General features: G+C 42.9%; 1 protein-coding gene across 15 annotated transcripts in view; it reads left to right on the top strand.

Moving 5' to 3' along the window:
* CADPS (calcium dependent secretion activator) overlaps nucleotides 1-27582 on the top strand; it is a 481138-nt gene that overhangs the window by 302756 nt on the left and 150800 nt on the right. For all 15 annotated transcript variants that reach the window (XM_042929883.1, XM_042929885.1, XM_042929886.1 and 12 more), the window contains 3 exons: nucleotides 3409-3475; nucleotides 14698-14806; nucleotides 21934-22146. In XM_042929883.1, coding sequence (XP_042785817.1) covers nucleotides 3409-3475; nucleotides 14698-14806; nucleotides 21934-22146 — 389 coding nt within the window. The remainder of the gene's footprint in view (nucleotides 1-3408; nucleotides 3476-14697; nucleotides 14807-21933; nucleotides 22147-27582) is intronic.

Raw genomic sequence — 27582 nt, 5'->3', positions numbered from 1 at the left:
GCCCCGCCTCGGGCTCTGTGCTGACAGCTTGGAGCCGGGAGCCTGCTTCGGATTCTGTGTCTCCCTCTCTGCCCCTCCCCTGCTCACACTCCGTCTCGCTCCCTCTTTCTCTCAAAAGTAAATAAACATTAAAAAAAAGTGTTAAAAAAACTACAAACTTCGAATGTAGTGTCTGTGTTAACTGTTCTGAATTTCTCTATGTGAGTTCAAGTAAAGGGGAAAAAGAAAATGGGTAGTAGCTGCCAGATATAATTCCAGAAAAGTAGGAGACTGTTATAACCTTGCCAGTCATTACTACAAATACAAATGTTTTCACCCACTTTCTTCATATGATTTTCATTTCATCTGTTTTCCTATGTCCATATGTCCGAGGAGATTTCTTTTCACATATTTAGCTATTATTTACTACTAGTAATGATACACTTTGCTCTGTACACAGAGATAGTTTATAATAAGGCTGACATTTATTGTGTATCTACTTTCTGCTGTGCCTCGTGCTCCTATTTCACAAGAATCATCTCATTTAATCCCCACAACAACCCTTCAGGAGAAGAACCATTGCCTTTTCCAGGGCACCAGACAGTTAAGCGCCTTGCCCAGCATCTCAGAGTAACCATCGTAATGAGAACCGGAAGACAATAATGCTAACAGTTACAGTCCAGTGAACCCTCTTCCTCTTTAGCCCTGGCCACACCTCCTTTTGATGTCAATGTTTGCCATGAACATGTGAATATATTATTTTGAGAAGGTTGAGAGCACTGGCCAGGACAGTGGATGGCAGCTGGGGGGAATCAAATCAACGGTGGAGCTGACCATGTTGGCCTCAGGGCTGATGTACTTACCAGCCATCTAACCACTGCCATGGCCTCAGTCCTGGTCCAGGCACCATGCTATCTCTTGCACCTGGACCACTGCCACCAGGTCCTTGCTGATCTCCCTGCCTTCTCTCTTGCCCCCTTCATCCACAGTGCCTTCTCCATCCAGCAGCCCCTAGAACCATCTTAAACAGCCATATGATCATGTCTCTACCCTGGTCAAAACCCTTCCATTGCTTCCTATCCTGATCTATAATGAGTGTATTAACAATCTGACTTAGCCATTAAAAAGGTCACTCTCTCTGCTGTGTAGTGCATGGAGTGTGGGCAAGAGTGAAGCAGGGAGACGGGTTAGGAGCCTGTTGCTGTGGCCCAGGTGGACATCTTGGAGGCTTGACTGGGGAGCAGCAGTGGGGATGGAAACAGTTGAGATATATTTTGGATGGAAAACCCAAAGAACTTGGTGATGGGTTGCATGTCTTTATGCAGTGTTTTAAAACCTCATCGGAAACATTTACAAAGGTTGCTCTAGTTTCCCAGGATCATGGCCTTCCAAACCCATTGAAATAGAACAAATATATACTGACCTCCTACTACATATGAAGAACCATCCTAGGAATTTAAAAAGCACAACAAGGTTCTGTGCTAGGAATTTAGAAATAAGAATTTAGAAAGAAGGAATAAGGTTCCTTCCCTCAAAGAGCTCACAATCCAGTAGGAACAATAAATATAAAGACAAATTATAGTAGTGTAATCATTGTAACAGAGGAGTCATCCACAAGGCCCGGGGGGGTGATGACATCAACGTAGGGATTTAAACTTAGGAAGAATGTGAGTTTGAACATAAGGAGCTGAGAGTAGACAATTCCAGGCTGTGAAGCACGTGCAAAATTACACAAGTGTGAAACTTTCTGGTGTGGTCAGGGATTACGGGTAATGTAATGTGCAGACGCTGAGTCTAGACAGTCGAGCAGGGCCAGAGAATGAACAGGTTTTCAGGCCAGGTCAAGATGCTGGATTTTATCTCTATAGGCTACAGTTTCCCTGAGTGGATTTATATCACTGATGGCACACACAATCATCTTAGTGATGTACAGACAAGCGTATGTTCGTTAAATGTTTACGTATGTGTTTTCATGTGAGCCACATAATATATAATTAGTGTATCAAGGCTATAATATAAAGTTTTCTTTCAAAATAAATGTATTTGTGTTAAATAAGTTAATTTAAAGGAAAATGCCAAGTAAACCATAGAACAGGTGGGCAGATACAGGATAGATCATGAAAGTGGAATGTGAGTGGCCAAAGTTTGAGGCTCCCTTCATGTAAACAAGGGAGACCCACCGACGGAGTTTCATCAGGGAAAGGCGTGATAGCATCTGCAAATGGTGGGCCGCATCTCATGGCCAGGAGGGGGATGAAAATCATTCTGGGTGTCCTTGACACCCATTAAAAGCGTCCTCTACCATTGTCCATGGAAGCAAAGCTGTGGGCTGGGACTGAAATAGTGAGGGTGTGAGCGGTAGAGACTGAGCAGAGTGATGAACTTTGCAGGAAGTAAAAATCAGCTGCACTTGGCAATGAAGGAGTAAGGAGGAGGAAACAGAAGAACCCAGGGTGACTCCTGGGTTTCTGGCTTAAAGATCTGAGCACATTTTGGCCACCAGCCAGTTCTCAGAGCCCCTGAAATTTGTCAAATGGTATAAATTTTAATTAGGTGCATTCTTCTTTATGTTCCAAAGCGGAAATTCTGTCTGATTCCAGGTGAAGTGAGGATTTGGAAGTTGTCCAGTTGATTTTTATAGCAGATAAAGCCAGTTTGGGAACTTGAGTATTTGAATGTTTTTGAGTATGACCAGATCTCTCCTCACTTGGTCCAGTAGAGCCTAAAAACCAGGGGCCTCACTTCCTTGATTAGTGTCAGTTCAGTGTGCGGCAATCCACAAGGCCAGCGGAGTAATTTGCGAATGAATTAGTAAGACCACTTGTAAAATCTCCAGATAGCTTTGAGTTATTCCTCTGTAATTCTTAACTTTCCTTTTATTTCACTTTTCTATATCAAGATTAATTTCCATCAACAGAAGAGCATTTGGGGAAAGGGGAGAGGTATAGGGAGAACTTTCTATGTTGACTTGAAATGTCTTTCCTGTAATATACCTGCATTTGACAGAATTAGAGCAAAGGTGGGGGAGGGGGCGTCTCCTGGCTGAGCCTCGACATGAGGCATAGGGGCTGGTTGTAGGATTTAGCCTTCTTTTTTTCTCTCGTGCAGCTTTGGCAGGAGTTTCCCTACCTAATAGACTTTCAGCACATACAAAAATTAAGTCTCAATGTAACATTTTCCAAGGTGCTTTCTGGAATCAATCAAAGAATATTAGTCAAGTGTGAGGAGGAGCTACAATTCCTTCTGGGAGTGGAAGCGAACTTTGGCTTGCTGTTCCTTATCCTCAGTCACACAGCGCCAAAATCTGCGTTCTTTTTCTGAGCCATGTGCATTTCCTCGTTTATGAGTACCAAGCTTCATGGTCAAGTGAATTAAACAGTGCAGTCGCTCAAGCATTAATGCAACTCTGGTCTTTTTCTTTTTCCTTAGGTATTTATGGGCCATCGGTAAGAATGTCTGGAAGAGATGGAAGAAGAGGTTTTTTGTATTGGTCCAGGTAACTCTTCAACTTTGTCTGTCTTAAGAGCCATCAGTATTAAAGATTTGGATTAAGGATTAAGATTAAGGATTAATTAATGGTTTTTATTTGAGGTATAACTTAGAGCGCACAGTGCTCAAGCAGTTAGCTTAATGGATTCTTACCCATTGTATAAGCATGTGACTACAATTCAGAGGGACATCGAAATTTCTGCTACCCACAGCACTCCCTTGTGTTGCTTTTCCCTATTTTTACATCACTTTAAAATTAGAAAAATTAAGGCATGCTCGTTATTTTAGAATCCTCGAATGCAGGAATATGTAAGATAAGTGGGAGAGGTGAGCTGCCTGTGACGCAGGGCCCCAGGGAGGAAGCAAGCGTGTGCCTGGTTGGGCCATTAGGAACACTGACATTGTTTTAGAAGAATGTGCTATTTCTAAAGATACCCATTACGAAAAAGAGTCAGAATTTACTTAGACTTTTGACATCTCTTTTACTGTTCGGTATGTTTGATTTTGAATTCCTTGGTGTTTGGGGGTGGGGGGAGTATGCCACTCCCTTGATTCGTAGGGCTTCCAAAAGTCTTAACTGACCTCCCTTAACTATGTTTAAAAGTCTGGAATATATCTTTCCAGATATATATATATATATGTATAACCAAACTCTGTGTCATCCTACAGCTCGCTTTTTGTTTTTTTAACATAAATCACTATAGACGTTTTTCCACGTTTGCATAGATAGCTCTGGCTCACGTATCTGTAGAATTTTCCTTTTTGAAGGACTTGTGGGCTTCCCCAATTGGAACTATTATTAACCATGCAGCAAGGAACATCTATCTATATATAGATACAGATGTGGATGTAGATATTGGTATTACTAATACATGAGTAATGTATAAATAGTACCTTTGCTCTCTTGTCAGTTTAAGAAAAAATGTCCAGAAATAGTGCTGCTTGTCCTTGATAATCTCCCCGCCCTTTTTAAAATTTGGTTCATCTGCTTCTTGCGTCAGGATTTTTCAGTTTATAAGGGCACCCGCCATTGCCTCTTTTTAATTTGCGGTCTCCACCAGAGCATATACACTGTAATTTAATTTGCAAAAAAAAAAAAATTCATATATGCTGTATTCTGGAAGATGCCACAAAGCAAGGTAACTTGTGGTTTAGTGACTAAAAGTGTTCATTGGGTTACTATGTTCACTATAGGCATTGACTAGTATTTAGAGCCATTCCAATTCTAAATCTTAACTATAAAGCAACTGCCTCTTAGGCCTGATGGCCTTGAAGTTTCTACCAACCCTGACCTTCTAAGATGTGACTTCCTGTAGACCTAGTCAAGTCTCTGCTGTGCTACTATGGCAAAATGCATCTCTCTGGCTATAAGCAAGAGGTCATTTTTGCTTTTGTGGTTGCTATGGGGTAGAACAAAATCTTAGAATAAATTAGCCCAAGGAAAACTTTGGAATTGTGCCCAAACTCCTAAATAATCCATAGCTAGGCAAGGAGTATATTTCATCCTGAGATACATTTCTTCAAACTATCAACTGACCAGTATTTATTGAGCATCTTCTCTGTGTAGGGCACTTGGTAGGTCATAGAGAAGAACTATGAGGCCTGATCTTTCACTTTCCAGAAGGGAATCTGTTAGAAGTGCTTTATATATGTAAACAGCAGAAACAGACCCAAGCTAATTAAGGTAATAATAACAAGATGTTGAAAAAGCTGAATGAGCCATCCTTACTACGACAGGACCCAGAGTAGTGCCAGAAATCCAGGTGGAGGGAACCCTGGCTGTGTCATCGATGTGGTCCTAAGACAAAGTCTGCTCTGAACATTTTCTACCCTTGTATCTCCAGTCAGTGGCCGAATATGAAAGAGAGATCAGTTCAGCTTGGGTCACACACCCAGCTTTTAGCAGGGGCAGACCATGGCACTTTGATTTAACAGTCCCACTGGGCTGTCTCCAGTGCAAAACCAGAATGCCATGACCAGAAGGAGAAATGGATGCTAGGCAAGCAAAAACATCTGGTGGCCTCTCTAAAGAGAGGGCATTATAAATGGAGAGACAAAATCCACCAAAAAATACAGTGCAAGATTATGGACAGTTCTCCCCCATCCAGTGCTTCTCGGTGGGCAGAGTGGCCTTTCTTGGAATTACTTGTGAGGTTGCCTGGCCTTTCCGAGTAGATTATGTGCTGTCTCAGGGCCGGTTTGGTTTCCAATTTATCTTTGTGTCCTTCCCTCTTCCCCCGCCATACACATACACATCGTCTAGCTCAGTACCTGGCATGGGCATCCAGGAAATGTTTGGTGGAATAAAGAAGGAAAAGAAAGAGAGAGAAGAAGGACCTAGGCTAGGCTTCAAGTGGTTCTGAGAAAGGAAAGATCAAATGGCCTGGAGAGTGGCCGGTGACAACTTCCCAGAGGAAGCGGGACAGGTGGCCCTCTCACCATGATACACAATCTCCCCTCCTCCTCTGAGCTATTGGTCCACTGGACACATGACTTTTCTCTGAAAATCTTTGAAATGATGACGTACTTAGGAGAAATAGCTGACCTCTCGCTTTGCAAGCGATTTCAGAGGGAAAAAAACTCTTCAGGAAAAAAAACACGAGGAAATGTGCCCAAAATATCAGTGAAGCCTGTCTGTACAATATGTACTGAACTGAAAAGGAGAGAATGATTGTGTTAGGCGGTATAACTGGAACACAGACATCTCGGGGCCTTCACGCTGAGCTTTCTACCACGAGAAGATATGAATCGCACAGTCGCTAAAAGCCAAGTTCTGCGCTCACATGTGAAAATCAGCAGAGGACATACATAGCCCGTGTAAAGTTCCACATCTTTCCTGGACAGCTGAAGAGAACACTTTCGGGATTTCAATAGGTTTCACTTACACATGATTCTCATAACTTTCAAGAGCCATTGAGGTGCATTGGGGACGTCGATCGTCCAAACATAACCTTCAGTTTCAACTTAAATCAGATTCTCCCTTAACAACCTCTGTGGCCAACACCGGTGACATGACAGCCCACTGTCACAGAGCCCTGTTCACGACAACAATGTCTAAAAGCAGTTTGATCCTACCTAGAAAATATTGCATTGTCTTTGGATTCTTCCCACTTTTTCTCCCCCATTGTTTAAGTGACCACATTTGCAAGTGTTTTATCAAAATGATAACCCGAAAGCTCACCCCCTTTGAAACAACCCCAGTGCCACCATAGTTGCAAGAGCGCCAGGTCTGGCCCAGTTCAAGGGAAGCAAAATCTCTGAGGCTGCTGGAAGAGAAGGATGATGGGACGAGTAGTAACAATCAGCACCCAAGAGCTGCATGCCGTGTTGATTTCAGTCACAGGTATAAACGATCACCAGTTTCTTTTTGGCCACCAAACCCTGCCATCGAAACTCAAAATGCAGAAGGGAAACCAGGAGAACCCACTCTGGCCAAATGTGGGGATGGGTGAAGGAGCTGGGGAGGGAAGCAGATTCCCCTCAGCCTGCCCCCCTACTCCCCAGGCAGCCTTGGAACAAGCTTCAAGGACATCAGCGTGCAAACCACACATAGGAAGTATATGCTACTCGAGTGACTTACTGAATATTTCTTCCTTTCTACTCATGTTAGGTCTTGGGAAGTATTTTTATAGAGAGTTTGTAATACATGATTCCCAACACAAATATGAATTCCATTAAATTTAATTTCAAGGAAAACACTGCGGAAAACCTAAGAGGAAGAGAACACACCCAACACCAGTCTCCTCAAAATCCTCTCCCCTTCCACCCCCAACTCTCCCCGCCCCCATCACACACACAGACAAGCACATAGAGTCTACATTTTTGTCTGTAATGAAGAACTATTAAAATTTGCCCTAAATGAGATTTGCTTTTAGTGTTACTACTTTGGGGGAACCAAAAGATAGATTGTAAATGGACTTCCTACTAGCCAGGGACAAAGGGTATCCTCAGAGGGCTTCTGTACCAAAGCAGTGATTCCCATTTTTAAGGACTAAGACTAAAATCAGGATGGATGTGGCTGGACGCTGCCCCCAACCTGGGGAGTTCTGTGCCACAGACTTAAGTCTTCCTATGCAATGAGATGGTGTTCTCCAGTACAGGCCTGGACCACTGGCTCTGGGTACTATTTAAAATCCACATCCCAGAGCTCCTGGGTGGCTCAGTAGGTTAAGCATCTGACTTCGGCTCAGGTCATGATCTCACCGTTCATGAGTTCAAGTCCTGTATCAGGCTCTGCAGTGATTGCTCAGAGCCTGGATCCTGCTTCAAATTCTGTGCTCTCTTCTCTCTCTGATCCTTCCCCGCTCATGCTCTGTCTCTCTCTCTCTCTCAAAAATAAATAAACATTAAAAAATAAAATCGACATCCCAAGTGCCATCCAGAAGGTTCTGATTCAGTAGGTCTGGCATAAGACTGGGGAACCTGTGTGTTACAAGCACACCAGGAGATACCGTTGCTGGTTGCCCAGAGACTACCTTTAAAGAATTATTGCCTCAGTGGTCGTTGTCCTTTTTAAAGCAAAGGCTCCTGGGGTGCCTGGGTGGCTTAGTCGGTTAAATGTCCAGCTTCAGCTCAGGTCATGATCTCACAGCTCATGGGTTTGAGCCCCACATTGGGCTCTGTGCTGACAGCTCAGAGCCCGGAGCCTGCTTCACCTTCTGTGTCTCCCTCCCTCTCTGTCCCTCCCCCACTTGCACTCTGTCTCTCTCAAAAATAAATAAACATTTAAAAACTTAAATAAATAAACGAACAAACAAATAAAAAGCAAAAGCTGCCGTCCCCTTTAGACCACACCATCTCAGAGTTTATGCCCCCATGGAGTTGAGCATCAGAATATCGATACAGATGATTATATGCAAATGACATGAGAAAGCTTCCTCAGCCATGTTCCTTTAAGTTCCAATAAATGTCTCAAAAACATGGCTGCAAACTCTAACTGAAAGAGTAAGGGGAAATGAGTCCTCAGCACCCCAAGTCAAGAAGTTGCTGGTAAATTCATTCTAAACCCTGGAAGCCATGGGAAAAACCAAACACACTGGTTACCATTATTAGGAACTCTGACCAAACCAATGCTAATGATAAAGGTGCCAATTCCATAGAGCCCTCCCTAGAGCTCTCCAGCTTGGGTGTGTAAGGAGAGGAATGGAAGTGGCCAACTCATCACCCAGACCAGGCTAGGAAGTCTCATCACTATCATCCTTTTAGATTAAAAATATTTTTACTAAAAATATAAGATAAGATAAAATACAATACAATACAATAAAAATATTTTTCTTCTATGCCCAAAAGACTTCAGGTCAGAATCAGTTTTTGATTGGTCTTCAGCAACGTATTTCTGAGCCATTTTTTCCCTTTCTGGCACCATACAAACCATAATATTATGTGGCTCTTCTAATAATGCTGACAGTTGCTCATATTTGTATGGCCTCTTAGACTTTGCAAAGTGTTCATCAAGTTGGTCTTTACAACCTTTCTGTAATACAATGAAGACAAGTCTTAACCCATTTCATACTTGAGGAAAGTGAGGCTCAGAGTGGTTAAGTGACGTGCCCATGGTCAACAGCTAATAGGCAGCCAATGTGAAACCTAACACAGGTCTTCTGACTCCAAATACTTTCCATGATTCCAAGCACTTGATGGGACCAGTCCCCAAGAGATTTATGCCTATACAATGTTCTAGAATTAAATTACCTTGCATCAGACAGAACCAGTGCTACCCTATTGCTGATTCCCTATGTATAATATAAAAACTAAAAACTCTGCTCTAGCTTTCAGAAAAATCACTAAATCTGAAAAGGATAAAATATTGTCCGATAATGTAAAGTGCCTTGGAATATAGTAGTTGTAGCTCAGGAAACCATATTAAATAAGTCAACCCCACAAATGAATTGTAAGACTGGGGCTCCTGGGTGGCTCAGTCTGTTGAGGGTCTGACTTCAGCTCAGGTCATGACCTCACGGTTCACAAGTTCAAGCCCCAGGTCAGGCTCTGTGCTGACAGTTCGGAGCCTGGAGCCTGTTTCAGATTGTGTGTCTCCCCCTCTCTCTGCCTCTCCCCCACTCGCACTCTGTCTCTTTCTTAAAAATAAATAAACATTAAAAAAATTTTTTTTTAATGAATTGTAAGACCTATAAGTAGTTGAGTGATTTTTAACTCTCTGTCCATTTTTCCCACTCAAATTTACAGTTGCCTTAAAGAACATATGTATTTATATTCTGGTTGCAAATGACACCAACCCAAACTAGCTTAAGTTTTAAAGTGGGAAGAATTGTATTGGTTAGTTAATTAAATTAGCAATTTAATTTATTAAATTTATTAATTTAATTATTTATTAATTTATCAATTTAATTGAATAAAGACTCTTCTGGCAAGGCTAGGTCCAGGGCTCAGGCAAAGCCATCACTGCTTTGAGCCTCTATCATTACCATCTCTTGATTGTGTTTTCTGATGAGCAGGTATCACCCTCAAACAACATTCTCTCCCTGCAGAATACTGGGAAAGGTCAGGATTTACACCAGTTTGGCAGCCCCAGAAGAAAGAAAGTTTTCTTCTCAGTAGTTCATTGAGCTTTTATTGACCCTTGTGGTCATGTGCTCATCTCCCTACCAATCACTGTAGCCAGGGAGATGTGATGCTGATTGGCTAGGTCGGGCCGTATGTCCCACCCACCCTACCTCTGGCTAGAGGGGCAAATACCCCTACAGGAGCTATATAATAGACTGAAAGTGGGAAATATGGTGATTTCGTCTAGTAAAATCAGCATTCAGCTACCAGAGAAATTAACGCTCTGTATTCAAACATAAGAAACGTTCAACGGTTGTTATCATCGGCTCCATTTAATGAAAATGAAACTGAGTCCCAGCAGAGTTAACTGAATTACCCCAGGTCACACACACCTAGAAAATAGCAGATCTGAGCATCACATCCAGGTCTGTATAGCTCCAAAACCTATTCTCCCTCTACTCCACCAGGTGGCCTTCATGTTAACGTCAATCAGGAGTCTAGGATTTAGACTCTGTGACCCTTCATTTACAACCAAGTCACGTTAAAAATGGTCCTGAGGCGCCTGGCTGGCTCAGTCTGCTTGATATTGAGGTTGTTAGTTTGAACCCCAAATTGGGCATAGAGATTACTTAAAAATAAATATTTTTTGGAGGCACCTGGGTGGCTCAGTCAGGTGAGCTCTGACTCTTGATTTTGGCTCAGGTCGTGATCTCGGGGTTTGGTTTGTGGGTTCAAGCCTCGCCTCCAGCTCTGGGCTGACAGCAGAGCCTGCTTGGGAGTCTCTCTTTCTCCCTCTTTCTCTGCCCCTCCCCCATTCTCTCTCTCTCTCTCTCTCTCTCTCTCTCTCTCTCTTCTCTTTCTCTCTCTCTCAAAAATGAGTAAACTTTTGTTTAAAAAATAAAAAAAATTTTAAGTTGAGCATCTTTTAAAAATAAAATAAAAATGGTCGTTGGTCCCAGGAATTCTATTCTTCGTATCATAAAAATTTCTACATCTTCAGATCTTGGCTCCATCAGTCAGTGCTTCCTCATGAAAACTTTCCGTGGCCACCCAACTAGACCAAATTCCTAAGCTCTTATAGTACCATATATCTCCTTTTAAAATACTTGTCCCCATTAAAGTTACACATTTCTGAGGTAATGTGATTAATGTCTGCCTTCACACTAGGCAAGAGAGCAGAAGTCATATCTGGTTTAATACATCTATATATTCCTAGCACCAAACGTATTACCTAAAGATTTGTTAAATGAATGAATGAATCTACCATAAATCTACCATAAATAAAGAACTCTTTTCTAAAATGGATGTATGTGAGCTTTGGGCAAGGGCGACTGACCGGGGTTCAGTAAAAATAACAGCTGAGGCATTCATAAGAAATGATGGTAAAGGCAAGAAGGGGGCGGGGGGTGGCTAGACAAAATGTATTCTGTCTTTAGTCGTATGTGCAAGGACTTAAGTCTTCAAGGGATAATGGGGTGAAGGAGAAGGGAGAGTCCGAGGAAAAGAAAGCACTGACCCTTTCATCTCGCATCTGAGTGCTAGTTGTTAAATATACCTGAAAGTCAGGGACTGAAAGTTTCTGGACAGTTCCTGTATATTAAAACAATGGTTCTCAAGCTTCAGTGTGCTTTAAGAAATATCTAGAGCAGTTATGAAAAATATCAATCCCTGAGACCCAGCCTGACCTGAGATTCTGTTGTTCTGTCTTAAAGAATATACATATTTATAACTGATACCCCACCCTCCCATACGCATGCTCTAATGAAAGTGGCCTCAGCCCACTCTTTAAGAAATGCTGTTAATAAACCGTTTCCTAGTTTAAATAGTGCCTGAAAATACGCTGAGGGTGGCTGTGTAAATTGGAGGTCCGGCCGCCTATAAACAAACCTTGAAGGCTGTACCCTCAGAAGTCCCAACAGCCCATCTGGTCCCACGATTCCATATGAAGGTATGCACCAGGTGAAAATTCCAAAGATGTAAACACTGCAGTCCTGTAGCCTTTCTCTCCGAAGGGCACTTTCAGATGTCTGCGGGTCATTTCCAATCATTGGGTCTCTGTTTTCTGTTGTTCTGGGCCAGCCGCTGTGGCAGGGGTGGCCAACTCTCTGACTTGTGACATTCTAGGTCTTTCTGTGCCATCATTACACGAGTGTTCACCATCTCATTAACTTCTTATCAAAATTCAGTTTAAAAAGAATTTTACTGAGGCAGAGAAACATTTCATTGGCAATGCCTTTCACTTAGTGATGTCTTGTAGAAGCTTAAAAAAAAAAAAAGCAAAACATTCCCAAACCTTTTGCTATTCCCCCACCCTTCCAACACGCTAGAAAAACTGAGGTGCCCCCTCACATTTGCAAAAATTGGAATTTCTTCTTCCTGCCTTTACTTCCTAAAGTAAGTCACCAAATTCCCAATTAAAATGCTTCTAATAAACCGACTCTAGCTTCTATTAGCTTGAAGTTTGTCAGGACAACTTCTGCAGTATTACCAGAAGAGGGCAGCAGAGCACAGCGCTCCAGGAAGCAGGCACCTGAAATAGAACAGGGAAATCAAAAACCCAAGGTGTGTAGCAATAGTAAATGCATGACTCTTGAAGTGACGCCCTTCTGTTGTGATATTTTTCTGATCTCAAGTTAGCGTCTGCGACGCTCTGGCTGATAATCACGTTAACAAACTACATCATCTCTTGTGTTGCCAGAGACAGGTAAAAATCACTGTGAAACCGTTCAGGCAATATGTATGGTCACTCTCATGCTGGGGACCCGGGAGATCATTTATTCAGACAAGCAATGAGTTGGAAAGGTCTGGTGCTGTGCTTAGGATAACATGGAAATTTGGAACCACCCCCCCAAATATCTTTATTAGATTATACATACTTGACTTTTTAGAACCAATCAGACTCGATCAGCAAATGCCCTTTATATGGTAGACTTTGTTTATAAGGAGGCAAATATAACCGAGACGTTTGGCTCCCTAGGCTTACCTTCAATGGATTTATAACCTAGGAGGCAATAATACCTACTCAACTACTCTATACTAGAATGGTAGCAGTAAATGCAAGAAAGCTGCTTACTTAAATGTATAGATTGAGCATTTGTTATGTGATTGTCACACATAGTATGTAAAGATCTTTATTGCTCAGTTAATCCCCCCAGCAACAGTAAGATGCAAGTAAAATACGGACGAGGACGCTGAGACTTAGGTAGGTGAAGCTTATCGGAGCTGGGATGGACCACTTGGCCAATGTGACCCCCACGCTTGCACTCTTAGCCCTCCTTTTTAGGAGAAGAGATGCTATTGGTTATTGTGCTTATTGCAAAGAATAATGAACATCCACTTATGAAAATACTCTTAGTGATCTGGCCTTCTGTTTTCCTTGAAGTCCCTCAAGGCCTTGCCATATAAGGAACAGGTTCTGCAAACCATATATATATGCATTGTGAAGAAAGTTTTCACTAGGAACCAACAGAGGGCAGCAGTAGATAAACCAGTCACAGTCCTTTATCTGCCATTAGGACCTTCAGGCCCCAGAGGATGTGGGAGATGGGTGATGGATGGGTACAGGGCTGGAGAGCACCAATTTCTAATTGCCATTAAAAAAAAAAAAAAAAAAAAAAAAAAAAAAAAAAAAAAAAAAAAAAAAATCTCACCATGGAGGAGGCTAAAAATGTCCTCAGCAGGGATCAAAGTTCACTTAGAAAATGTCTCTCTTAATAAAGGGAACTAAGAGATAAGGGATGTGGCACTCCTTCTCCAAGACGTTTGACATTGTGGATGGTAAATAGGCCCACAAGCTTTTAGCCCAAACCCTGAGGGGTGCTTGCTCTCCCACAGGCACCTTGCAAATGAGCCCGATGAAGAATTGCTAAGTTTCTGTGCTGGGTCTGCACACACCATGGCGACAGGGTCCTGAAGGCCGGCCTGCAGCTGTGGAGCCCTCGCCCGGCATTGGCATAGATGCCCGTGTCACTGGTGAGGGCTGCCCAGGGACAGCGGCCCTGCCATCAGGGACCAAGGCTGGCTCTACTGTGACTGGCACCTAGTGATCAAGGGCTCATTGCTTGTGACAGCATGTCACTTCTGCGCTTGTCTGAGATGTAGGGAGGACTTTGCAAAGCAACCAGAAGCCCTCCTTCCGTGGGAGACGGGAGGGGGGAAACAAAAATGTGTGGCCTGACTCTGAGAATTGGCTTGCAAAAAATAAAATGGTAACAAGAAATAGTTGGGGCATTAGCAAACGAGCGTCTGGTCCCTAACTGCTGACCAAAAGGCCTGTACGAACGGGGCAGTCTCAGCCAGGGCCAAGGTTACATTAGGTAAAACCTATAAAATTTCCACTATTTGACCAGTTTTGAGCTACAGAAATGGCAATTTGCATGTGGCTTAGCCCATTAAAATAACAAACATCAATAATAACTTCTAGCTTTTATCAAGCACTTGGTGTCAGGAATAAATTCTAAGTCCGTTCCACGTGTGAACTCATTCAGCTCTCACAATAAGCCAGTGGGGAGGTAGGTCCTCACATTATATCCCAGTCTACACGTGGGGTAACAAAGGACCAGGGAGTCTGAGTAACTTGCTCTAACTCACACAGCCAGCGGGTAGCAAACCTCAACCTGAACCCAGCTACGAAGTACAGGGCCTCAGGGACAAGGACATGGTTGACGGGAGAGGGTTTCTTCAGGGACCGGGGTAACAACCTGACGATCTGCTTTTCCTTCCCAGGTCAGTCAATACACGTTTGCTATGTGCAGTTATCGGGAGAAAAAAGCGGAGCCTCAGGAACTTCTACAGCTGGATGGCTACACTGTGGACTACACCGACCCCCAGCCAGGTACCCACCCACCCTCCAGGCTCTGCACCCACAGAACTCTCCCCTGACACCAGTCACGGGTCAACTCACATTTCCTGGGCGCGTCCTCTGTGCCGGGCACTAAGCCGACTTACTAGGTCTTACACGTGACCAGGACAGCCACAGGCCCTGATCTTATGGAGTTTCCATTCCGGTTAAGTGAACGCCGTCTCAATCAAGGGCTTTGGTTTTACCCAACGGATCTTCATAAAAGCAAACAGAAAACATAATGCATTTTTCTTTTCCATAGCTGTGGCATGGGAAACATGCACTCCACCTAGAATGCTACAAAGGACATGACTGAACGGGGAGTCCTATCGGTGCCCTCAGGACTATGTGTGTGTATGTCAGTGTGTGTTGATTTTCACCAGTGATGTGTGGGCCTGGCAGGGTCTGCGTCTCCACGTCTAAGGAAGCCCGTCCTGTATATCTCTGTCTGGTAACTACAATTCAGGGGTAGCTGATGGCACTTGAAAAGAAAGCCCTTCTTTCCTAAGAAGACACCAGTCCCCCAGCAGAGACACCCAAGCTCCTAGCCTTATGTAACTAAAAGAACCACACAAATGGTAGTATTTCTCATAAGTTCTACATCCTGCCCCCTCACACCTCTTCCCCCCCCCCATTTTATCTTTTTCCCGGGGGGAAAAAAATGAATAAAAATCAGCCTCAAAGAACCTTCAAAATGGGGGGGGGGGTGCGAAATCATTTCAGCATATTAATGAACAACAAGCACCAACAGCCCTCTCCCAGAGAAGTTTATTTTTATGCCAAATCTGCACAAGGGAAACATTTCCAACCATACTGCTTTATTTGGCCCAAAACCTTTTTTTCTACTCCCATATTGCTCTTCCACATGCAACAAAATACACATAAAAGAAAAACAGAGTTTGAGAAAAGATAGGATGTTAACCTGAAAAGGTGCGGCGGGGGAAGGCCCAGCCCACCTCGGAAAATGAGCACCTTCAGAATCGCCACCCTGAGTAATTTGGACCAACGCCCACCTCCCGCCTTGGTAATTTGCTTCGGGCCAGAGCGTGATAGGGAGCTGACCACGGAAGGCGAATGTTTCCGCCTGGAAAGCCTTCCTAGTGAATGGAGACTACGGGTTTGAAACAGTTGCACGCATCTCACTGAAAGGATGTGGCTCCTGCGTTAAGAAACCAGCCTCACGGGTTCTGTGATAGTCTGCATTCTTCTCAAACCATCGCGTTCCCTTGAGAAAAATAGATTCCAACTTTCCAGAGACCTGAGTTTTCCAGCGGGAGGCGAAAGGGCCCCACCTGAGAAGGAAATACACTAGCATCTTCTTCTGACAGTAATTCCTTCTGTGCCGGTTCACTGCTCCTTTCTCCCACACGGTTGCATTTGGACCTTACACAATCCCACCAAAGAGACAGGACCAGGATCATCTTTCCCATTTTGAAAAGAGAGAAAAGAGCTGGAACTCAGGGTCTAGCCCACGTCATTCTTTGGCACTTGCAGGAAAACACAGCGATGCGTACCGCTAGAGCAAAGCTCGGATTGTTATTTTAGCCCAGGGAAGCAGAATTCTCTTCCTACACTGGGGAGGGCAGGAGCAGAGAGAAAGCTGTTCTGTACACATGCAAAAGTTAGCCGCGCACATATATGCTAAAAGCCTCTTTTCTTTTTTCCACATTGATCCCACGGGATATCATTTATAAATTCCTCCACCAAAGGTGTAAACGGATTATGTTCTTGAGAATAAGAAGCCACTTTTTTTCTGCTCTTCCGTGTACGAAGTCCTATGTATTTCCAAAGTGATGTGTGACTGAAAATGGAGATTTAAAGGCTCCCAATTGTCAGAAGAAGTCTAACTCAGAACTGCTTAAAGAGTGCTTGTTAACAGTAGAAGTTCCTGGGCCCCACTCCAAACCTATGAACCAGAGGGGCGGAAGGCAGAATCCTCATAGTTAAGTAAGCACTGTAGAAGGATCCCTATGCACGGTCACACTTGCCAGCTGGAGAGGGAGTCATGCACAATTTAGCCCCTGTCCTCAGAGATTTGAAAATCTCAACTGCCCCGACAGGTGAGCGTGCAAATGGGGAAGGACATCTGAGGACTTCCTCTTTCTCCTGCTCTTGGCTTTATGCAGGTTGCGAGTGGAGCCAACAGGTGGAGGTTGTTTATGGGGCAGATAGCGTCCTAAGTGTGTGTGTCCTTGCCTTTGCACCAGCCTCTGATTGAAATGGGCACCTAGACACAAGCCTGTGTGTTCCGTCAACTCTACCTGTTTAGTATCTTTGAAATGTTAATTTGGGGAATTAGTAAATCATTGTGTGTGAATTTTACATACAGGGTGCTCATCTTTACCTAAAAATGGAAAATGCTTCACTTCAACTCTCCCTGGGTATGGTTTGGAGAGTATACAGTGATCTCTCAAGTTCTATGAGATTAAGTAATTACGTCTAAATAAAAGGACATTCCGAATAATTCAACGGCACAATTTAAACAAGCACATCAAGCCTTAGACAACTTTGCCGTTAGGAATAGACTATGTCAGGGCTCCTGGGGGGCTCAGTCAGTCAAGCTCCTGACTCTTGGTTTTGGCTCAGGTCATGGTCTCACCATTTGTGAGTTCGAGCCCTGCCTCAGGCTCTGTGCTGATGGTGTGGAGCCTACTTGAGATTCTCTCTCTCTCTCTCTCTCTCTCTCTCTTTCTCCGTCTCAAAAATGAATTAATAAACTTTTAGTAAATAAGTAAATAGACCATGTCCATCCAAGCAGTTTGTTGGAACAGCAGCTCCCCTTCCACCCTGCAGGGAACTGGCCACTATTCCCTGCCTGGGCTGCCTCTGTCCTTTCCCAGACGTGTTTTCTCGTTCTTGACAGGTCCATACCTGTGGGGCTGTGCTCCATGTGAAGTGCCCATGCACTTCCATATGGCACGTCCCACAGATTCCGTCCCCGGGAATTGCTCTGCCTGATCTAAAACTCTGCTGCCTTGGAGCATGTGTCGATGTTCACTTTGCTTTCTCCTCCCTTGGTATCCTTTCAGCTGGGTTGCTCTGCTCCCTCCTCACTGTCGTTGGTGTGCCCTTGGTCTCCCATGCCTTCTGGAAAGGCTCTGCTGCTCTCCGCTGCTGTCATTGCCACGGCTTCTGCTGCTTTAGAGATTTCTCCTTGGGTCCCACTCTGTGCACGATGAGGCTTCATTCTGTTGTTAACAACTAATTCTCAGAGAGCTTTTACTGTGCATCAGGCCACGCTATTCAGCTTTGCAGGAGTATAGCACAAGGGTTACGATCGTTAGCTCTGGAGCCAGACAGTGGGGGGAGAAGCCCAGCGCGGATACTTACAGCCCTATTTTGTGTTCATGGACTAGTTATCGCCTTCTCTGTGACCGTTTCCTCATTTATAAAATGGGAATAATAAGGCTTCCTTCATAGGAAGACCATTGAGAGGATTAAATAAACATCCGAAAACTTCTTAGTATCTTTCTACCTCTACCTCTCCACGGTCCAAAGCAACTCCATGAACTGATGTTTTGATGGTGGCTCCAGGAACACAGCCTCCCAAGCCCAGGAGGGTGGGGATCCAACACCCTGGAGGGCAGGGGTTGGAGCAGGGAAAGTACCCACCGGTGATGCCTAGCCTGGCATTCACTGGCAGTATCAAAGTGGCTTATCCCAAAAGTTACCATGAGGCTGGGCTACAGAAGGTCTGTTGACTCACTCTTTCTTTTACCTCCTTAGTGTTCATTTTTCAGGGCTTCGGGCATCCCTCAGAACTCTTCTTTCTTTCCCTTCCAGATTTTCCTTCTTATCATGCCATCCATTCATTTCATCAAGTTTTCCCAGCTTGCTAACTGTATATCATCCTATCCAAATCACCCATTTAAAAACCCTCCGTAAGGAATTAGGCAAAATACTCTCTCATAATCATAACTACAAAAAAGCTTTTGTTCAAAGTGCTGTAGCACTAGACTCTCCATATAAAGAAGTAGCTGCTTATGGTTCTAGAGACCCTGGCAATTCTAAGTGCAGAACTCCCCAACACACACCCACTGTTGCGGAATAGACACCCGAATTAACGTTATCAACACAACAGAGAAGTCTTAATGTCACCAGAAAACTTTTCCAATGTCAAATGTCAAACAGGCTAGTGACTGGGCCTTGTTGGAAACTTGGGGATGCTCTTCCCAAATATTCCCGTTCATTCTCCTCTCCATATTAAACTGAGAGTTTGAAGGATGATGAAAATATGAAGCTTTATTTCCAGCCAGTGACTGGCATATGCAGTCTTCTGGACTATGTTGACAGACACGATGTACCTTTGGTCTGAGCCCAAAGAGGCTTCCACCCACCTCTCTCTCTGAATTTTAACCTTGAGAAGAGCCTGTGGAAAAAGATGGGTCTGTAGAGCATTCATTCACTCAATAAGTATTCGCTAGATACCTACGCTATGCCATGCGCTGTTCTAGGTACTAGGGATACAGCAGTGAACAAAACAGACAAAAACTCCCTGTCCTTATAAAGTTAAGTAAATTACATAGCTTGCTGGAAGGCGATAAGCAAGGTAAGAGAGATGGTGACTGAGGGGTAAAGGTCAAGGAGGGACTCAACAAGAATGTGATGTTTGAGCAAAGATATGAAGGAGGTGATGATGTGAATCATGCAGATATCTTGAGGAAGCATGTTCTAGGCACAGGAAGGAGCAAGTGCAAAAGTCTCAAGGTGAGAACATACCTGGAGTGTTCCAGGAACAGCAAGAGATCAAGTGTGGCTCCTGGGAAGAACGTGCATGTCTGCACTAAGGAAAGAGGAGGAGGAGGAGGACACAAGGGTAGACGTAGTGGTGGGTCAGTTCATGGACCCTTGAAGGCCTTGTCAGAACCTAGACTTTTCCTTTGAGCAAAATGAGGAGCAACTGGCTGGTTTTGAGCAGAGGAGTGACATGACTCGACTCTCGCTAAACTGATTACTCTGGCTGCCATTGAGAATCGACTATAGGGAGTGAGGATGAGGCAGGGCAGATAAGGTGGGAAGCTATTAAAATAGCCCAGGTGAGAGATGAGCATGACTAGATCCAGCGTGAAAGCCCTGGAGGTGGAGGAAGGGGTCAGATTTTGGTATAATGTTCTGAAGGCGGAGCCATCAGAATTCCATTGGAAGTGGGTAGTGCGAGAAAATGAGGAGTCAGAAAGGATCCCAAGGTTGAGGGCTTGAACAGCTAGAGGGGGGAGCTCAGCTTTACTGAGATGGAGAAGAGTTTGGGAGAAAGACCAGGAGTTCACTGTTGCATATGATAAGCTTGGGGTGTCTAGTGTCTATCAGATATCCATGTGAAGAAGTCAAGAAAACCATTAGATGTCCAGGTCTGCAGTTCACAGGAGCGGTCCAGGGTGAAGATAGAAATGTAGGGACCATGAGCATATTCATGGTGTTAAGACTGGAAGGCATCATTGAGGAAGAGGAGTAGAGGTCCAAGGACTCAATGCCAGGATGCTACACCATTCACCAGTCAGGAGGAGGAAGAGAAGCCAGCAAACAAGACTGACAAGCAGCAGTCAGGGAGGGAGGAAGAAATTGGGAGACTTGGAACCAAGTGAAGAAAGCGTTTCAAAGAGAACAGAGTGTCAAGTGTGGCTGATATGTCGATGGGTAGAATAAAATGTAGACTCTGAACTGATCTTTGGATTCAGTGATGTGGAAGTCATTGGTGACCTTGACAAGTTTCCATGGGGGCAGCAGCCTTATTGGAGAAGCTTTAAAGCTGAATGGGAGGAGAAAGACTTTTGTTACTGATGGTGTGGTCCTCAGATCAACACCATCCATCCTCTGGGAGCTTGTTAGGAATACAGGATCTCAGGCTCCTGCCCCAGACCTACCAAACCAGAAGCTGCCTTCTAACAAGATGCCCACAGGATTCACATGTGGGCTACAATTTAAGAACCCACGGTCAGTATGGCTAACATTAACAACTCAGGCAACAACAGATGTTGGCAAGGATGCGGAGAAAGAGGATCTCTTTTGCATTGTTGGTGGGAATGCAAGCTGGTGCAGCCACTCTGGAAAACAGTATGGAGGTTCCTCAAAAAATTAAAAATAGAACTACCCTAAGACCCAGCAATTGCACTACTAGGTATTTACCCAAGGGATACAGGTATGCTGTTTCAAAGGGGCACATGCACCCCAGTGTTTATAGCAGCACTATCAACAATAGCCAAAGTATGGAAAGAGCCTAAATGTCCATCGACAGATGAATGGATAAAGAAGATGTGGTGTATATATACAATGGAGTATTACTCGGCAATCAAAAAGAATGAAATCTTGCCATTTGCAACTACCTGGATGGAACTAGAGGATATTACGCTAACGAAATTAGTCAGTCAGAGAAAGACAAATATCATATGACTTCACTCATATGAGGACTTTAAGATACAAAACAGATGAACACAAGGGAAGGGAAGCAAAAATAATATAAAAACAGGGAGGGGGACAAAACATAAGAGACTCTTAAATATAGAGAACAAACAGAGGATTGCTGGAGGGGGTGTGTCGGGGAGGATGGGCTAAACAGGTAAGGGGCATCAAGGAATCTACTCCTGAAATCATTGTTGCACCATATGCTAACTAACTTGGATGTAAATTTAAAAGAAAAAAGAAAAAAAGAAAAAGAAAAAGAACCCAGGGTACAGATTCCCCTTATGTTGTGAAGAGAATAATTGGAGTAACCGAAGGGAGAGGTGGGGTCAAGAGATGGTTTTTTGGTGGTGGTGGTGGTGGTGGTGGTGGTGGTGGTGGTGGTGGTGGTTTCCAAAGATAAGAAAAGAATAGTAGTTTCCAAAGATAAGAAAAATAATAGTATGTTTATAGGCAGATATCTACTCAACCAGTAGGCAACCTGCTTGACACTTCTGTCCCTAGGAAGACAAAGACAGAGACAAGAGCCAGTCTCAGAATGTCTCTTTAACATTATGGCTTCACCCTGTGGCCAAGTGGGTATCAGACTTCCCATCTTAGAGTCCAATAAACCGCTCCTCCCTTCTCTGGCCCGAGGAAAAGCAGTAGAAATGGCCTTTCTCGGGCATGGTTCTTCCCAGAACATGGTGGCTCAGCTTAGTAGTGTTTATTCCCTTTTATTCCAGGGTTAGAGGGTGGCCGAGCCTTCTTTAATGCAGTCAAAGAAGGAGACACCGTGATATTTGCAAGTGATGACGAACAAGATCGGATCTTGTGGGTCCAAGCCATGTATCGGGCCACTGGGCAGTCACATAAGCCAGTGCCCCCGACCCAAGTCCAGAAACTCAACGCTAAGGGAGGGAACGTGCCTCAGCTGGACGCCCCCATCTCCCAATTTTGTAAGTAAATATGCCATTTGTTAAAAATAGCTCTGTAGAGGAAAGCAAATTTTCCAAAGTTGAATTAGAAAATCTAGTTGCTTTAATGTTAAGGATTCATAAAATTATGTTTGCTGGGGGAAAAAAAAAGATTAATTCAGGGGGAAAAAGTTGGAACTAAAATGTTAGATGAAAGTAATTTTAAAGTGCAATACTTGACATTTCCCCCCAAGGACTAAACAGAGGAAAATATATTTTAGGTGTATTTTTATCTCTTTGTTTTGGTGAGAGTTTGGAATTCACAGCCAGGCTTGTATTTGTTTGAGTCCTTCAAATATAGTAGGTTATGTACGTCCTTGACTCATTTCTTCCTATTAAAAGTAATTTTAAAATAGGGCTTGATTTGAAGTAAATTTAAAGCTGCAACTTAGAACCATTTAAAAATAAATGATGACATTATCACATGCAGTGGAAAAAACAAAACAAAAAAAAAAATGGTACCTAAAATCCCATTCTGAGCAAATATACCAGGACCCAGCAATGAAGCTGTTTCTTTAAATGTTGCTGGTTCATTTTCCAGTTCCTTTTCCTCTTACCTCTGTATCCATTTTAACATCTTGCCCTTTTGCCATAACTTTTTGCTACCTAGGAGATTTTTTTTTCCTCTCCCAACACTTCTTATACATGAGGCAAGGTGAAATCCAGCATGCACTTGGAGACGTTTATTAAAACAAAGGCAATGGAAACACTGGAAATATAAAGCACCAAATAAAGTAATTCATTTTAGTTACAAACATCAACTATAGAGAGTTGTGCCATACCCGGAATATCAAGTCATTCAGGGATTACTCAGGTACAAGTCATTTTCAGCAATCATCATGATGATTCCTTACTTTAGCACGGAACCTACTCAGTCTGGTTCACAGAGACAAACATCCAGGCCAGGAGACATACAAATGAGGAAGGCAGACGAGGTCCCTACTCTCAGGATACCTGCATCCCAGCACACAAATCAAAAAAATAAATAAGATAGTTGCAGACATTGAAAAATACAAAGAGAATATAATGCAGTGGTGACTGGGTGGAGAGAGATGATCTGAACTGAAGCCCAAATGATAGGAAGTCAGCTCAAAAATACCTTCCCAGCAAACAGGAAAGCAGGTGCAAAAGCCCACAGCAGAAACTTGGCCTTCAAGGCAGTGGTTCTACATAATCTCTCCCTGTCACTCTTAAGCAAAATATGCATATGATTCAAATGATTTTACAGCTACACAGCTAAAGAGAGGTGAATTTTCTTTCCTAATAGATTCCACTGCCATGTCCATTTCTGTGTTCTTGTAACACCGTTGCTTATGGCAAAAACAAACAAAAACTCTTTTTGGATGAGAAACACTATCCATCAGGTGCTCCAAGGAATTCCTGTCCAGTACCAATGGTTTCTTAAAGAAAGATGTATTATCCATGGAACATTATGGATAATCACACCATCACTATGGGTTTCCATACAGAAAACCCTGAAAGAAGGAGGACGAAGTTGAGGAAGGACATTGGGGTAAGGGACAGCCCTCCTGAACGTAACCACCACCATCTTCCCCACTCTCTTCTTGTTTTCTCTAACATTTGTGACACTTAGGTTTATCTGAGATCAATAAAGAGAGAAGGCAACATCTCCTTCTCTGGTTTAGTCATGATTTGAGATCAAGCATACCCAATATTTATTTACTTTGTTTTAAAGAAACACTCTGTGATGGAATCCTTCCTTTCACCCTGCCTGACAGGCTCCATTTTAATAAATTTAGAAACAACACATCCTATCATGTTTCTCTGAAATAGAATTATGTGCACATCAGGGGAGAAAATTTCTAATTGTAATCACCATCCAAATCAACCTCATAGAACGTGTATCTAAATTCAGTGGTATTTGGAAAATGCTGGTTTTATTTCCAAAGAATCTCAATTTCTTCTGAAGTCATTTCACCTACCTTTCAGTGTTTATGTTCTATCATCTTCCCAGATCAAGAAATCACTGCTTCATTTGTGATTAGCCTCATTTTTTCCTCACTAGGGTAGGAAAGAGGAAGGAATTCGGGAGTAAAATTAAATGGAAACCAGGTACTGATTAAAAAAAAAAAAAAAGACCACCAATGGAGGCTGCTGAAGAGGCAATGAGTGTCTCCTCATGGAAATATGCAGGGGCTCTTGATTAGATTTTCCTCTGTGGGTAAGATTCATTTAGCAAGAAAATTAGAGTGCTAGTCATTAGGCATCAGCAGGAAGATTTAATTGAGTGCACAGGAGCTTGATGTACGTCAACACCCTAGTTGACATAGGGAACTTGTATTAAATGGAGAATCCAAAGGAAAATTCTAAGGGTTAGAATATGGGTAATATCATCCCTAGGTAAGCATGGGAGCTAATAGGTAATATCATCCCTAGAGAGCATGGGAGGTAGACTGAGAGATATGTGAGAAGGTAATGTAATTCATGCCTCTGGAATTTGTCCGTACCTTGTGGCAGAACCACCTTCTCTAGTGTCTTCTTAATCACTGTTAGGAACAGGGGTTCTCCAAAAGGTGTGAGGCCCTACTATACCTCCAGATTCTATAAGAACAAAGCAAGCACATTCATCCATGCAGATTGTGCACTTCCTTAGTCACTTTGCACACAGACAAAAATGTGAATGGTGCCTGTTGAGTTGTGCGGTGCCCAATATGCACAACTGTATACCATGACCATCTAATAAATGATAGTCCTTACCCAGAGCTTCCATCCAACAGTGTCAAGCCCAATAATCTCATAGTTCCTTTACTACTAAAACAGACGCTCAGCACCCCTCCAGATTCTTTCTATCGCTAGTTTAGGCACTTAATAAAAACTGCAGCCAGAGTACCAGCAAGTGAGGCTTCTTTTCCCATAATTTAGTAAAGGAATCCAGTCAGGATTTTAACCGACCCAGCCTTTTGCACCACACCTGATCATTTGCAGTGAGGGGTATATAACACCAATGCTAAAGATTTAAAAAAAAAAAAAAAGGAACAAGGAACTTTACATTCTGTACTGCCACTGAGTAGTTATGCATAACAACCAAAAACTGGCTGGGGGTTGGAGAATATATCATAATTTTTAGTGTAATCTGCCACAAAATGGGGATTATGTCACAATTACTTTACAGCTACACTTAGTTTGTTAATTTCAAACCATCACTATGAAACAGATCGGGCCTGATCTATGGGTAGCAGTCATACTCACATTGTCGATCCATACTTAGGGTTACCGCCTTATCCAGATTCGCCCACGACTTCCCTGGTTTTAGCTCTGAAAGTTCTGTGTCCCCAGAAATTCGTTGGTCCTGGGCAAACTGGGACAGGTTGGTCACCTGGCACTACAAAGCAAGGTTCTAGAAAAATGAAAAACAATCACAGCATAGTGCTAAGTAGCAAACTTTGATCCTTCACTGATATTTGGCTCTCAGTCCAAATTGTCACGTCGCAAACATTCAGGCACCGGTTCTGGAATAAAATGAGTAAAACCAATCAAGTATTGCATTTTAAAAAGGTTTCCTTGACTTCCAAAAGGTAAGGGTCATTGTTAAATACCTAATTCTGTACACAGTTCATCAAATCCAATATCTGTTCAAAATATTTGCCATTCTTGCAAGTGAATAATTTTTAGGAACAACGTTCGAGCGAGTTAACTTTGTAATCACTTTATTAGTATTACTTGGCAAAGGGAAGCTATGGAAAAATGGGAGAGGTTTTTTTGGGTAGAGAAAAATAAACACTCCAGTCTTGTCATGTCGCTGTCTGCTCAAGGGTAACTTGAGAATAGAACATCTTACAGTTTGGGAAGCTTGGGAGTAATTATGAGTTTATTTGGGTCTTTCTAAATTCAGTTTGACAGACTTCTGGGTACAGTTTTTATTTTTTGCAATTTCAAAATGAAAAGACACGTCTAAGAAAGAGTGGAGTGGAGTATTTCCATGGAATTGTAAAAACCGAAGAAAAAAATAGATCCTGCTATTCATTCGTTTGTATGTGACTCTACAATGATCTGGGGAGGGTTCCACCAAACTTTAAAACTTTTTTGTTCTTTTGTGGTTTTTTTGGTGTGTGTTGTCGTTGATTTAATTTTTCCCCTTTCATTTTGGTTACAACGTGAAGAAATGAAGTCAGTGGCTAGCTGTCCAATGTTTTTGAATCAATATGTGCAATGTTCCAATTTTGAAGGCCAATATTGCTCACCTTGGAAACTACGTCCAAATCTGTTGTTGAGGGTTGCCACAATTTATTACACCAAGTGGCCTCTCATTGAGACACCTGATTCCTGTCCAGTCTGTGTTAGAGGAACAGTAACAATCAGTACCTCCGTTCTCATGTGGGGTGGAGGGAGGGGGGATTTTAAGCTTTGCTCTTTGGTCAATGATTACTTGATATATCACTTGAAATGAGTCTCATTTTAATGTCTGTTTCTCAACTAATAACTGTTAATCACATCATACATCCCCAAAGCTGGATGTTTTTGAGAACTGTTCTATTTTTGCTATCACCCTAACAGCCTTCAACAGTTAGTGGGGTCTTGGTAACTGTTGGTTTGGGAGGGAGGGTTGATTTTGGTTTTTGTTTTATTTTGTATCATTTACGTTTTCTTGTTCAATCTTTGCTCAAACCCAAGAACTTTAGCTGCTAGGTTAGAACTCCTGTCTGCTTTCCTGAGCCTTGTTGCTAGTCTTTATGTTATTCTGGTTTGTTCCTTCTTACCCTGCTAACTTCTAGCTGGACTGAAGGGTAAGTGTTCCCCTATAGCTAGCACAGCTCAGATAATCAGACTAGATTATCTGACACCTGCAATGTGCTTCCTCCCTATCCTCTTAAATCTCCCTCATGTCTAGACTTTGTAGTAAAACTTTTCATGTTATTTTCCTGACCTTAGGTTTGAAATGTAAGCTTCCATACCGAAACTAGGATGCATGTGATGTGTGCATAATTGCCTCCTCTCCTTGGCTTTCATATTGGCATCAAATGATCCTCTGAGTAAAGCCAACCATTAACATCTCCTGATTTTTTTCATTCCAAGAATATTAATTAGCATCACAACAAAATGGCAAATAATGCCTTTGCTTCACGGAATTTACAGCTACCTGACTGCTTAATGCCTGAAAACAGATCATTTTGCACTCTGATAATGTGGTGTTTCTCCTCTCCCATTCCAAAGATTAGAACGGTCAGCGGTACCTGTGGGGCGGTAGCCGTGGATACCGTAACAAATAGAAAGGTGGGGTAGGAGACCCAAAAAGGTTAGCTGAACAAGATTTCAAGAAAGTGCAGAATACAATTGATAAAGTAAATGCATTATTTGAACACTAAAGAGGTCGTTGTACTTGACTTGAGGGTGTGATCCAAGTAAGACCCAAAAGAGGATTAATTTTGAAAGGAGAGCTCTAATACATGGGACTGCCAC

Source organism: Panthera leo, chromosome A2 (assembly GCF_018350215.1).
Source record: "Panthera leo isolate Ple1 chromosome A2, P.leo_Ple1_pat1.1, whole genome shotgun sequence".
Taxonomy (NCBI): Eukaryota; Metazoa; Chordata; class Mammalia; order Carnivora; family Felidae; genus Panthera; species Panthera leo.
The sequence above is the reverse complement of the archived record's forward strand: the minus strand, read 5'-3'. Positions and strand labels throughout refer to the sequence as shown.